Source organism: Oncorhynchus mykiss, chromosome 32, assembly GCF_013265735.2.
Source record: "Oncorhynchus mykiss isolate Arlee chromosome 32, USDA_OmykA_1.1, whole genome shotgun sequence".
Lineage (NCBI taxonomy): Eukaryota > Metazoa > Chordata > Actinopteri > Salmoniformes > Salmonidae > Oncorhynchus > Oncorhynchus mykiss.
In genome coordinates this window covers 15,552,526-15,565,265 of record NC_050572.1, presented here as the reverse complement: position 1 = coordinate 15,565,265, position 12,740 = coordinate 15,552,526, and the positions used below count along the sequence as shown (strand labels likewise).

General features: G+C 43.7%; 1 protein-coding gene across 1 annotated transcript in view; it reads left to right on the top strand.

Moving 5' to 3' along the window:
• The first annotated feature begins 2,308 nt into the window (after nt 1-2,308).
• LOC110487985 (zinc finger protein 385D) overlaps nt 2,309-12,740 on the top strand; it is a 43,726-nt gene continuing 33,294 nt past the window's right edge. The window contains exons 1-2 of the mRNA XM_021559919.2: nt 2,309-2,444; nt 6,721-6,842. Coding sequence (XP_021415594.2) covers nt 2,435-2,444; nt 6,721-6,842 — 132 coding nt within the window. The 5' untranslated portion in view covers nt 2,309-2,434. The remainder of the gene's footprint in view (nt 2,445-6,720; nt 6,843-12,740) is intronic.

Here is a 12,740-nt window from a genome sequence, read left to right as displayed (position 1 = left end):
GTGCATTCAGAAAGTATTCAGACCACTTGACTTTTTCTACATTTTGTAACGTTACAGCCTCGTTCTAAAATTGATTAAATTGCTTTTTCCACTCATCAATCTACACAAAATACATCATAATGAAAAAGAAAAACAGATTTTTATACATTTTTGCTCATTTATAAAAAGAAAACAACTGAAATGTCATATTTACATAACTATTCAGAACCTTTACACAGTACATTGTTGAAGCACATTTGACAGTGATTACAGCCTCAAGTCTTCTTGGGTATGATTCTACAAGCTTGGCATACCTGTATTTGGGAGTTTCTCCCATTCTTCTCTGCAGATCAAGATCTGTCAGGTCTCTCCAGAGATGTTCAATCGGGTTCCAGTCTGGACTCTGGCTGGGCCACTGAAAGACGTTCAGAGACTTGTCCCGAAATCACTCCTGTGGTGTCTTGGCTGTGTACTTAGGGTTGTTGTCCTGTTGGAAGGTGAACCTTCACCCCAGTCTGAGGTCCTGATCGCTCTGGAGCATGTTTTTATCAAGGATCTCTCTGTACTTTGCTCCGTTCATCTTTCCCTCGATCCTGACTAGTCTCCCAGGCCCAGCCGCTGGAAAACATCCCCACAGCATGATGCGGCTACAACCATGCTTCACCGTAGGGATGATGCCAGGTTTCCTCCAGAAGTGACACTTGCCATTCAGGCCAAAGAGTTCAATCTTGGTTTTTACTGCATTTTACTGAGGAGTGGCTTCCGTCTGGCCGCTCTACCATAAAGGCCTGATTAGTGGAGTACTACAGAGATGGTTGTCCTTCTGGAAGGTCCTCCCATCTCCACAGAGGAACTCTGGAGCTCTGTCAGAGTGATCATCAGGTTTTTGGTCACCTCCCCGACCAAGGCACTTCTCCCCCGATTGCTCAGAGTCTTGGTGGTTCCAAACTTATTCCATTTAAGAATGATGGAGGCCACTGTGTTCTTGGGGACCTTCAATATGGCAGAAATGTTTTGTTACCCTTCCCCAGATCTGTACCTCGGCACAATCCTGTCTCGGAGCTCTATGGACAATTCCTTCGACCTCATGGCTTGGTTTTTGCTCTAATATGCACTGTCAACTGTGGGACCTTATATAGACAGGTGTGTGTCTTTCATAGCAAAGTGTCTGAATACTTATGTAAATAAGGTATTTCTGTTTGAATTTGTATTTTTATTTAAGCAATTTTACAATAACACTGTAACGTAACAAAATATGGAAAAAGTCAAGGGGCCTGAATACTTTCCAAATGCACTGTATCTGCATGCTGTATGTGGTTTCCTTCTGAACCAGTGAACACAGGGAGCATCTAAAAATACCAGCCACAGGAGGAATGGAGTGAGGATGTTAAAGGATTTACACACAGGCTCATCCAAAGACAACAGCCTGGTCAGCCTCCATAGACTCACAGTGGAGTGAATGAATCATAGTGAGGAGGCAGGGATTTCCCCATTTTTAGGGCTGGATGGTGACCATGGTATCCCATATGCCGCATCAGATCACATCAGTTCCCCTCCCTCCCTCCCTCCCTCCCTCCCTCCCTCCCTCCCTCCCTCCCTCCCTCCCTCCCTCCCTCCCTCCCTCCCTCTATTTCTATGTATGCACGCTCACGTGTGCATGTCAATAGGTTAACAAGAGCACCTGGCTCAGTGAGGACTTGACCAATAACCTCAAATAGCATACTACAGATGACACAGACACACATATGGAGCCTACACTCCAATAAAGTAAAATTCTTCACACATCTCAGAGCAAGACAGAGGGAGGTGGAGGGGGAGGGAAACAGAAGCCATGTTTACACCTGGTTCTAACATTTACCATTTTTCCTGATCTTGTTTACATTCTGATTGTGCCCACATTTTCAAGCAGGTGTAGACGACTAAAAGACCAGCCTCAAGAGGTATTCAGGGACCCATTGTACATGGATATCAATCAAGTTTTAACAGATCTGGATGGTCAAATCATTTAAATCATTATTATACCGGCCTCTCAAATCATTGACAGGTTGCACCATTGGCGTATGGCATCAATAACTGTCTTAAAATAAATACATTCATATTATTTTGAAAGAAAGTCAAATAATTTGTATACAGGCAGGCACCAGGAAATCTAGTCACAATGCGAGCACAGTGGACGGAAAAGAGAGACATTTTACCTCCATGTGTAAACGAACCTTAAGCCGATAGTGATTGAGACCACATGTTAGCTCAAGGTGTAAACAAGGTTAGAGAGAGAGAGGGAGTTTAGAGGAGGGAGAGTAAGCCTACCTCAGCAGTGAGTGGTAGCCTATTGTGGAGGAGAGGAGACTCATTCTGGACCCATCATACCACCATGCTCAGCTAGAATCGATTGAAGACTTGACCAGGGGTGGTGAAGTTGCATGCAAAAGGAATATTGATTGTTGATAAGACCAGCATGTATTTTGGTAAGGAGATACTTATTTTTACTTCAAGTATAGTAGGAAATTACCAGAATGCATTTAGGTAGCCTTAAATAAATACAACATTGCCTACTCAAACGGGTTAGGTTAATTACAATTTAAGGCTCAGTAAATGCACAGTAAGATGCTTCATGTAAATGTCTGCTGTAAAGATGCAGACGTATGGGACGTATGGATCACAGAAATAGCCTGTTGCCCATCCTGGCAAGTTGAGTCTACCTTTTTGTTTTGTTGTCCCCAACGATGAAATCGGGAGGGGTCTGTGGATCTGTCTACGTCCTTTAGTACGTACATACATACATGCTTTTGCAGACTGTACGATTTTAGCTGTTTTATGCCCCGATTGTATCCCCCAGACAAGATTGATTTCCACGTCGTGGGAAAATTCTTAGGTCGTAAAGGATTATCGAACGTCTTGGACCGTTCAGTGTGACAGGGTCTAGGTCTGCCGATTAAGTACCACTACGTGAGATTGTAGATTCCGACAAAGTTCTGGTAGTGTCAGAATGTTTAGCCTTTATAGTGTAATGCGGCAGCTGTTACACAACGATCCGAGTGACTGACCAATAGGAAAACGGCTGGCACTGAGTAGTATGCACACAGTAATACGGAATAGTCAGATTCATATAATTGTCCATTTTTTAAACGTTGATGATGTGCAAAAAGAACGATTCCCAAAAATCTTGTTTTACATGTAATTTGAAATCAGGCTACTTGATGGGATTTTGATGAATGCACAAAATCGCCAATCAAAATAAACGTTCTACCACAGCGACCATGTTATTTTGGGGAAGACTATTTGATTATGAGTTGGACACAAAGTTTCTATGTGAACTATTTCACACATAGTTTTGAGGAGTTCGAATCAGAGTTCACTTTGGTCATCCAACAACAGCGCAATATCACAATCTGCTACGTGAGAAGGCTATATTCAGTATATATATATAGCTCCCTTCTCCCACTAATCCGAATCGGATGCGCTCATAAATGCGCTGCTACTACTCACATATTTCTGAGATCTCAAATGATGATGCTGTGTGCATTTAATCAAATGCTGTCAAAACAACCAATGAGCGCAGTCAAACAACCAATAATAATGCGTGACTGGTTATTTTCCTGTGTTCGCTACGGACTGCGTTCTGTTCTCACCGTGAGCGAACGGCACCACAGTACGAATTGAATCGGACCGAGACCACCCTTTTTGAATGTACCACGGCGCGTTGTTTAGTGCGTTCCCGAGTGCGGATAGATCGTTAACACCAGATTTCGGAAAAACCTCACCAAATCATTTCGGTGTAAAATCCCCCTAAAATTAATAGAATAAATGATGTTTTCCGAACTCACTTCACTCGCGCATAATCATAGAGCAGGGGCTCCCAAACTTCAAGTGGTCTGAATACTTTCTAAAGGCACTGTATTTGAAAACCACACCACAAAAACACGACATACATGCAGTGCATTCGGAAAGTATGCAGACCCCTTGACTTCTCCACCTTTTATTACATTACAGCCTTATTCTAAAATGGAATTAAAACATGTTTTTCCTCATCAAACTACACAAAATACCCCATAATGACAATGGGTCTGAATATTTTCAGAATGCACTGTAAGTACAGAAATATGGTATTGCTCTTGTTTACTCAACTCAGGGCTTCTGCCTCCAACTCTATTTGATGATAAAGTGTGACTTTGCGCCATGCTGTCATGCCTGGTGCTACATAATACACCTTCTCAGTCTGCTTCCCAAATCGACCCCTGTTCAATACATAGTGCACTGGTTTTGACCAAAGTCCGATGGGAGGGATCAATGGGATTTAGAAGGGAGAAAAAAGTAGGATGCATTGTTCTCCTGCATGTCTCTCAGCCAAAGGCAATGATATTACTATCTATACATTTTATATTAGAATACTGCAGAATCACACAGAGTGTGAGACAGAAAGAGAGAAAGAGATGGAGAAAAAGACAGTGAGGGACAGAGTGAGAGACATAAAGAGAGAGACAGACATAGAGAGACAAACAGAGTGAGACAGAGAGAGGGAGTCAGAGAGGGAGTCGGAGAGGGAGTCAGAGAGAGAGAGAGACAAAGAGGGAGAAAGAGAGACAGAAAGAGAGACAGACAGAGCAAGACAGAGAAATAGACTGAGAGAGAGAGGGAGACTCCCATATCTACTGGGTAAAATACCAAAGTGTGCCATCACAGCAGCAATATTTGTGACCTGTTGCCACAAGAAAAAGGCAACCAGTGAAGAACAAAAACCATTGTAAATACAACCCATATGTATGTTTATTTATTTTCCCTTTTGTACTTTAACCATTTGCACATCGTTACAACACTGTATACATAATATTACATTTGTAATGTCATTATTCTTTTTTAACTTCTATGAGTGTAATGTTTACAGTTAATTTTTATTGTTTATTTCACTTTTGTATATTATCTACTTCACTTGCTTTGTCAATGGTAATATATGTTTCACATGCTAATAAAGCCCCTTGAATTTAATTTAATTGAGAGGGAGACAGACAGACAGACAGACAGACAGACAGACAGACAGACAGACAGACAGACAGACAGACAGACAGACAGACAGACAGACAGACAGACAGACAGACAGACAGACAGACTGAGACATCGAGAGAGGAGGGAGGGAGCGAGGTAGCGACAGACAGAGAGATCAAGAGAAGATGAGGGAGCAAGGTAGGGACAGACAGAGAGATCACGAGAAGATGAGGGAGCAAGGTAGGGACAGACAGAGAGATCAAGAGAAGATGAAGGAGCGAGGTAGGGACAGACAGAGAGATCAAGAGAAGATGAGAGGACAGAGGGAGCGAGGTAGGGACAGACAGAGACATCAAGAGAAGATGAGGGAGCGAGGTAGGGACAGACAGAGAGATCAAGAGAAGATGAGAGGACGGAGGGAGCGAGGTAGCGACAGACAGAGAGATCAAGAGAAGATGAGGGAGCGAGGTAGGGACAGACAGAGAGATCAAGAGAAGATGAGGGAGCGAGGTAGGGACAGACAGAGAGATCAAGAGAAGATGAGAGGACGGAGGGAGCGAGGTAGGGACAGACAGAGAGATCAAAAGAAGATGAGAGGACGGAGGGAGCGAGGTAGGGACAGACAGAAAGATCAAGAGAAGATGAGAGGACGGAGGGAGCGAGGTAGGGACAGACAGAGACATCAAGAGAAGATGAGAGGACGGAGGGAGCGAGGTAGGGACAGACAGAGAGATCAAGAGAAGATGAGGGAGCGAGGTAGGGACAGACAGAGACATCAAGAGAAGATGAGAGGACGGAGGGAGCGAGGTAGGGACAGACAGAGAGATCAAGAGAAGATGAGGGAGCGAGGTAGGGACAGACAGAGATGAAGAGAAGATGAGGGAGTGAGGTAGGGACAGACAGAGAGATCAAGAGAAGATGGGAGGACAGAGGGAGCGAGGTAGGGACAGACAGAGAGATCAAGAGAAGATGAGGGAGCGAGGTAAGGACAGACAGAGAGATCAAGAGAAGATGAGAGGACGGAGGGAGCGAGGTAGGGACAGACAGAGACATCAAGAGAAGATGAGGGAGCGAGGTAGGGACAGACAGAGAGATCAAGAGAAGATGAGAGGACAGAGGGAGCGAGGTAGGGACAGACAGAGACATCAAGAGAAGATGAGGGAGCGAGGTAGGGACAGACAGAGAGATCAAGAGAAGATGAGAGGACGGAGGGAGCGAGGTAGGGACAGACAGAGACATCAAGAGAAGATGAGGGAGCGAGGTAGGGACAGACAGAGAGAAAACACACAATTAGCTTGTGCTCTAACACTCATCTTTCTCTTATTAGCTCTTGTACTTGCTAGTCCTCTTTAGTCTTCACTCTCTTTCTCTCTCTCTCGCACACACACACACACACACACACACACACACACACACACACACACACACACACACACACACACACACACACTTAAGGTAATCAGGCCAAATGTTTGTGCAGCAGGGTGTACATGGGTGGGGCTGTGATTGTTATGATTATCAAACTGTAATCAGGCTCAGTGGAAATCCCAAAACAAAACAAACTCTCCATAATCAGGAACTCACTCACACAAACAGAGCTAATCACAGAGGATGCACTAATGACCTTATTGAACCAAACTGTGTGTGTGTCTGTGGGTCAGTATGTGTGTATGTGCATGTGAGTGAGTGTGATTAGCTCCTCGCCCTCACCCTCTTTTTAAACTGTATTAATCTGTTTTTGACGTGATGACTGTCTCCTAGGTAACGTCTGTCAGACCGCTACCCTGCCTTCATTGGACCTTGGGCCTCCTGTGGGAGGAGTCCACCAATCCATGGCGCTGAAGCCCCTCCTCCCGCTCAGCCTGTTCCATGGTTTCACTGAAGTGAGTAGTGTCTATCACTACCATCACCATAGTTAGTTAGTAGTACGCAATGCTTTGACATTTTTCCACACAACCTGAGGTGAGCTTTACTCTGTTGTTTCTGCACCAAGCTTTTCTTAGAACTCTGTCCAGGTCACGCTAGACAAGGTAGAATCTTTTTGTGGCTGTAAAATGTATTATGTGAGAAATGTCAGTGTAAACACTTTTATGCACAAATATTGATATAATAACCATCGTTTCTAAGTAAACTTGGAGTCATGCGATGAGGTGTGGTCCTCTCACTATGACTTGTCAGGAAAGCATGCAGTTTATTAGGCTACAGATGAAATAAGTTAAGAACTTCACAGGGAGGTGAAAGTGCAAGGTGATGAGCTTGATGCTCCTTTCAATACATATCAAGGGTCTTATTCTGGTGACATGGTGATCGATGCTTGGCTGCCATTTGACAAGTAAAAAGAATCTCGCTCTTTTGTCCATAATAATAATCTCATCATGTAGGCTACACGTGCGCTCTAGCCAAGCGCACAGATAGAGCTGTTGTGGTGCCCACAATACCAGAGTGGGCACACTCACTGTATAACGCAACAGTTTTTGTGAGACAACCATCAGTATAGTTGAAAATGAGATGGAAACCCATTTAACTAGTATTTTTTATTCGGTACATGGGAATTTGAATACAAAAAGTATTTTGATGTGCGTTACGTCATCACGCACAGCCTTTTATCTGCAACAAGTCCATTTGATGGAAAATGTGCATATTGTTTTTATGCAGATCTTTTATATTCGTATTAAAATCCAGATTTTCTTCTCAAATCACATCAAATGTGTTTGGTCACATGCTTGGTAAACAACAGGTGTAACAGTGAAATGCCTACTTACGGGCCCTTACCAACAATGTAGAGAGAGAAAATAGAGAAATAATAGAAAAGTAAAACACGTAATAATAGATACACAATGAGAAACAATAACTTAGAGTCGATGTGCAGGAGTACGAGGTAATTGAGGTAGATATGTACTGTACATATAATTAAACTTAATTAAATTAAGGTCACAGTTTTGAAAACTTAGGACACTAAAGAGGCCTTTCTACTGACTCTGGAAAACACCAAAAGAAAGATGCCCAGGGTCCCTGCTCATCTGCGTGAACGTGCCTTAGGCATGCTGCAAGGAGGCATGAGGACTGCAGATGTGGCCTGGGCAATAAATTGGAATGTCCGTACTGTGAGATGCCTAAGACAGCGCTACAGGGAGACAGAACGGACAGTTGATCATCCTCGCAGTGGCAGACCACGTGTAACAACACCTGCACATGATCGGTACATCCGAACATCACACCTGTGGGACAGGTACAGGATGTCAACAACTGCTCGAGTTACACCAGGAATGCAAAATTCCAAAAAGTGCTCTTCTCTGGCGAGTCGCGGTTTTGTCTCACCAGGGGTAATGGTTGGATTTGCGTTTATCGTCGAAGGAATGAGTGTTACAGCGAGGCCTGTACTCTGGAGAGGGATCGATTTGGAGGTGGAGGGCCTGTCATGGTCTGGGGCGGTGTGTCACAGCATCATCAGACTGAACTTGTCATTGCAGGCAATCTCAACACGATGTGTTACAGGGAAGAAGACATTCTCCTTCCTCATGTGGTACCCTTCCTGCAGGCTCATCCTGACATGACCCCTAAGCATGACAATGCCACCAGCCATACTGCTCGTTCTGTGCGTGATTTCCTGCAAGACAAGAATGTCAGTGTTCTGCCATGGCCAGCAAAGAGCTCAATCCCATTGAGCACGTCTGGGACCTGTTGGATCGGAGGGTGAGGGCTAGGGCCATTCCCCCCAGAAATGTCCGGGAACTTGCAGGTGCCTTGGTGGAAGAGTGGGGTAACATCTCACAGCAAGAACTGGCAAATCTGGTGCAGTCCATGAGGAGGACATGCACTGCAGTAGTTAAATGCAGCTGGTGGCCACACCAGATACTGACTGTTACTTTTGATTTTGATCCGCCCCTCCTTTGTTCAGGGCCACATTATTCAATTTCTATTAGTCACATGTCTGTGGAACTTGTTCAGTTTATGTCTCAGTTGTTGAATCTTGTTATGTTCATACAAATATTTACACATGTTAAGTTTTCTAAAAAATAAACGCAGGACGTTCCTTTTTCTGCTGAGTTTAGGAATAAAGTGACAGATAGTAAACACTAGTAGAAGCGTATGTGATGAGTCAAAGTTAGTGCAACAAGGGTCACTGCAGACAGTCCAGGTAACTATTTTATTTTATTTTATTTTTTACCCCCCTTTTCTCCCCAATTTCGTGGTATCCAATTATTAGTAGTTCCTATCTTGTCTCATTGCTACAACTCCCGTACGGGCTTGGGAGAGATGAAGGTCGAAAGTCATGCGTCCTCCAAAACACAACCCAAGCCGCACTGCTTCTTAACACAGCATGCATCTAACCCGGAAGCCAGCCGCAGCAATGTTTCGGAGGAAACACCGTGCACCTGGCGACCTTGGTTAGCGTGCACTGCGCCTGCCACAGGAGTCGCTGGTGCGCGATGAGACAAGGATATCCCTACCGGCCAAACCCTCGCTAACCCGGACGACGCTAAGCCAATTGTGCGTCGCCCCACGGACCTCCCAGTCACGGCCGGCTTGGGGGTTGGGGGTAGAAGCTGTTCACGATCCTGTTAGTCCCGCTTCACGTGCGGGAGCAGGGAGAACAGTCTATGACTTGGGTGGCTGGAATCGTTGAAAATATTGAACACTTCCTCTGACACCACCTTGTATAGAGGTCCTGGACGGCCTTTTCACAACTGTGCTGGTGTGTTTGGACCATGATAGATCCTTAGTGATTTTTGGGGTATTTTATTAGGTTCCTGCAAAAGCAGCAGCTACTCATCATGTGGTCCACACAAAACATGAAACATGACACAATACAGAACATTAATAGATAAGAACAGCTCAAGGACAGAACTACATAATTTAATAAATACATTTTTCAAAAGGCACACGTAGCCTACTTATCAATACCAATACATATACACAAACTATCTAGGTCAAATAGGGGAAAGGCTTTGTGCCGTGAGGTGATGCTTTATCCGTTTTTTTAAACAAGGTTTGCTGTTCATTTGAGCAATATGAGATGGAACAGAGTTCCATGCAATAATGGCTCTAAATAATATTGTACGCTTACTTGAATTTGTTCTGGATTTGGGGACTGTGAAAAGACCCATGGTGGCATGTCTGGTGGGGTAAGTGTGTGTGTCAGGGCTGTGTGTAAGTTGACTATGCAAACAATTTGGGATTTTCAACACATTATTGTTTCTTATAAAAATAAGTGATGCATTCAGTCTCTCCTCAACTCTTAGCCAAGAGAGACTGGCATGCATAGTATTTGTATCAGCCCTCTGATTACAATGAAGAGCAAGACGCTGGTTCCCCACAGCGCCGGCGTTATGAGTGGGCCTCAGGGGGCCTGGCCTGCCCAACTGTACCTCCTTGCCAGTCCAAATAAAATATTGGTAATCTATTTGACTAACACGTGCGTAGAAAGACGCATCAATCTCAGATAAATCATCCGAACGAGCGAAACAGCGCCCCTCTGTCTGCGTATGTGTAGACCATGTATCTGATGCTGTCTGGACAAAAATAGTATGGCATGTCATTTCTATTTCTGTCCATACAGCATCAGATACATTGGTTACCTATAGTAAGATAGAGGGGCGCTGTTTCGCTCGCTCGGATGCTTTCTCTGGTGGGATGCAGTAGTTTTACCAGAGAGAAAAGGCGAAGCGAGAGGGCTCATGCTCGACAAAACCTGTCCATAATAAGCCAAATGCGTTTCTATGGGGATACCTTATTATAAAAAGTATCTGGTTTTAAATGTACTTAAGTACAGTGCTGGAAAAAGGACTCAATTGTCATACTTGAGTGAAAGTAATGCTACACATTATTATTATCATTATTATTATAATTTGTATTTATTTTTTGACAGCCAGGGGCACACTCCAACCCTCAGACATAATTTACAAACTAAGCATTTGTGTTTAGTGAGTCTGCCAGATCAGAGGCAGTAGGGATGACCAAGGATGTTGTCTTGATAAGTGTGTCAATTGGGCCTTTTTCCTGTCCTGCTTAGCATTTAAATTGTATTTTGAGTGTCAAGGAAAATGTATGGAGTAAAAAGTACATTATTTTCTTTTTGAATGTAGTGAATGAACAGTAAAAGTTTAGAAATAGTATGTATACCCCCAAAAACTACTTTTGTAGTACTTTAAAATATTTTTACTTAAGCACTTTACACCACTGGTGCCAGTGCAGTGTTCGGAAGCTGGCTTCCCCTAAAGTAAATTGACGTTTTTGCCAAAATTATATAATTACTCCTGTCTAAATAAAATAATTCAAAATCTTTCACTAGAGAGCATGATTTGACGACAGCGGATCCTTAGCTTCTTTTAAAAAATAGTTGACGATTGTTTCAAATCACAAGTGTGTAGGCCCATGCCTATTTAATTTGGAAGCCCACATTTTGGTTTTTAAGGCTCTCAACAGAATGCATGCACTCAACTCTCCATAATGCACTCAACTCTCCATAATGCACTCAGCTCTCCATAATGCACTCAACTCTCCATAATGCACTCAGCTCTCCATAATGCACTCAACTCTCCATAATGCACTCAGCTCTCCATAATGCACTCAACTCTCCATAATGCACTCAGCTCTCCATAATGCACTCAACTCTCCATAATGCACTCAGCTCTCCATAATGCACTCAGCTCTCCATAATGCACTCAACTCTCCATAATGCACTCAGCTCTCCATAATGCACTCAACTCTCCATAATGCACTCAACTCTCCATAATGCACTCAGCTCTCCATAATGCACTCAACTCTCCATAATGCACTCAGCTCTCCATAATGCACTCAGCTCTCCATAATGCACTCAACTCTCCATAATGCACTCAACTCTCCATAATGCACTCAGCTCTCCATAATGCACTCAACTCTCCATAATGCACTCAACTCTCCATAATGCACTCAGCTCTCCATAATGCACTCAGCTCTCCATAATGCACTCAACTCTCCATAATGCACTCAGCTCTCCATAATGCACTCAGCTCTCCATAATGCACTCAACTCTCCATAATGCACTCAACTCTCCATAATGCACTCAACTCTCCATAATGCACTCAACTCTCCATAATGCACTCAACTCTCCATAATGCACTCAGCTCTCCATAATGCACTCAACTCTCCATAATGCACTCAACTCTCCATAATGCACTCAACTCTCCATAATGCACTCAACTCTCCATAATGCACTCAGCTCTCCATAATGCACTCAGCTCTCCATAATGCACTCAGCTCTCCATAATGCACTCAACTCTCCATAATGCACTCAACTCTCCATAATGCACTCAACTCTCCATAATGCACTCAACTCTCCATAATGCACTCAACTCTCCATAATGCACTCAGCTCTCCATAATGCACTCAGCTCTCCATAATGCACTCAACTCTCCATAATGCACTCAGCTCTCCATAATGCACTCAACTCTCCATAATGCACTCAACTCTCCATAATGCACTCAACTCTCCATAATGCACTCAACTCTCCATAATGCACTCAACTCTCCATAATGCACTCAGCTCTCCATAATGCACTCAGCTCTCCATAATGCACTCAGCTCTCCATAATGCACTCAACTCTCCATAATGCACTCAACTCTCCATAATGCACTCAACTCTCCATAATGCACTCAACTCTCCATAATGCACTCAACTCTCCATAATGCACTCAACTCTCCATAATGCACTCAACTCTCCATAATGCACTCAACTCTCCATAATGCACTCAGCTCTCCATAATGCACTCAGCTCTCCATAATGCACTCAACTCTCCATAA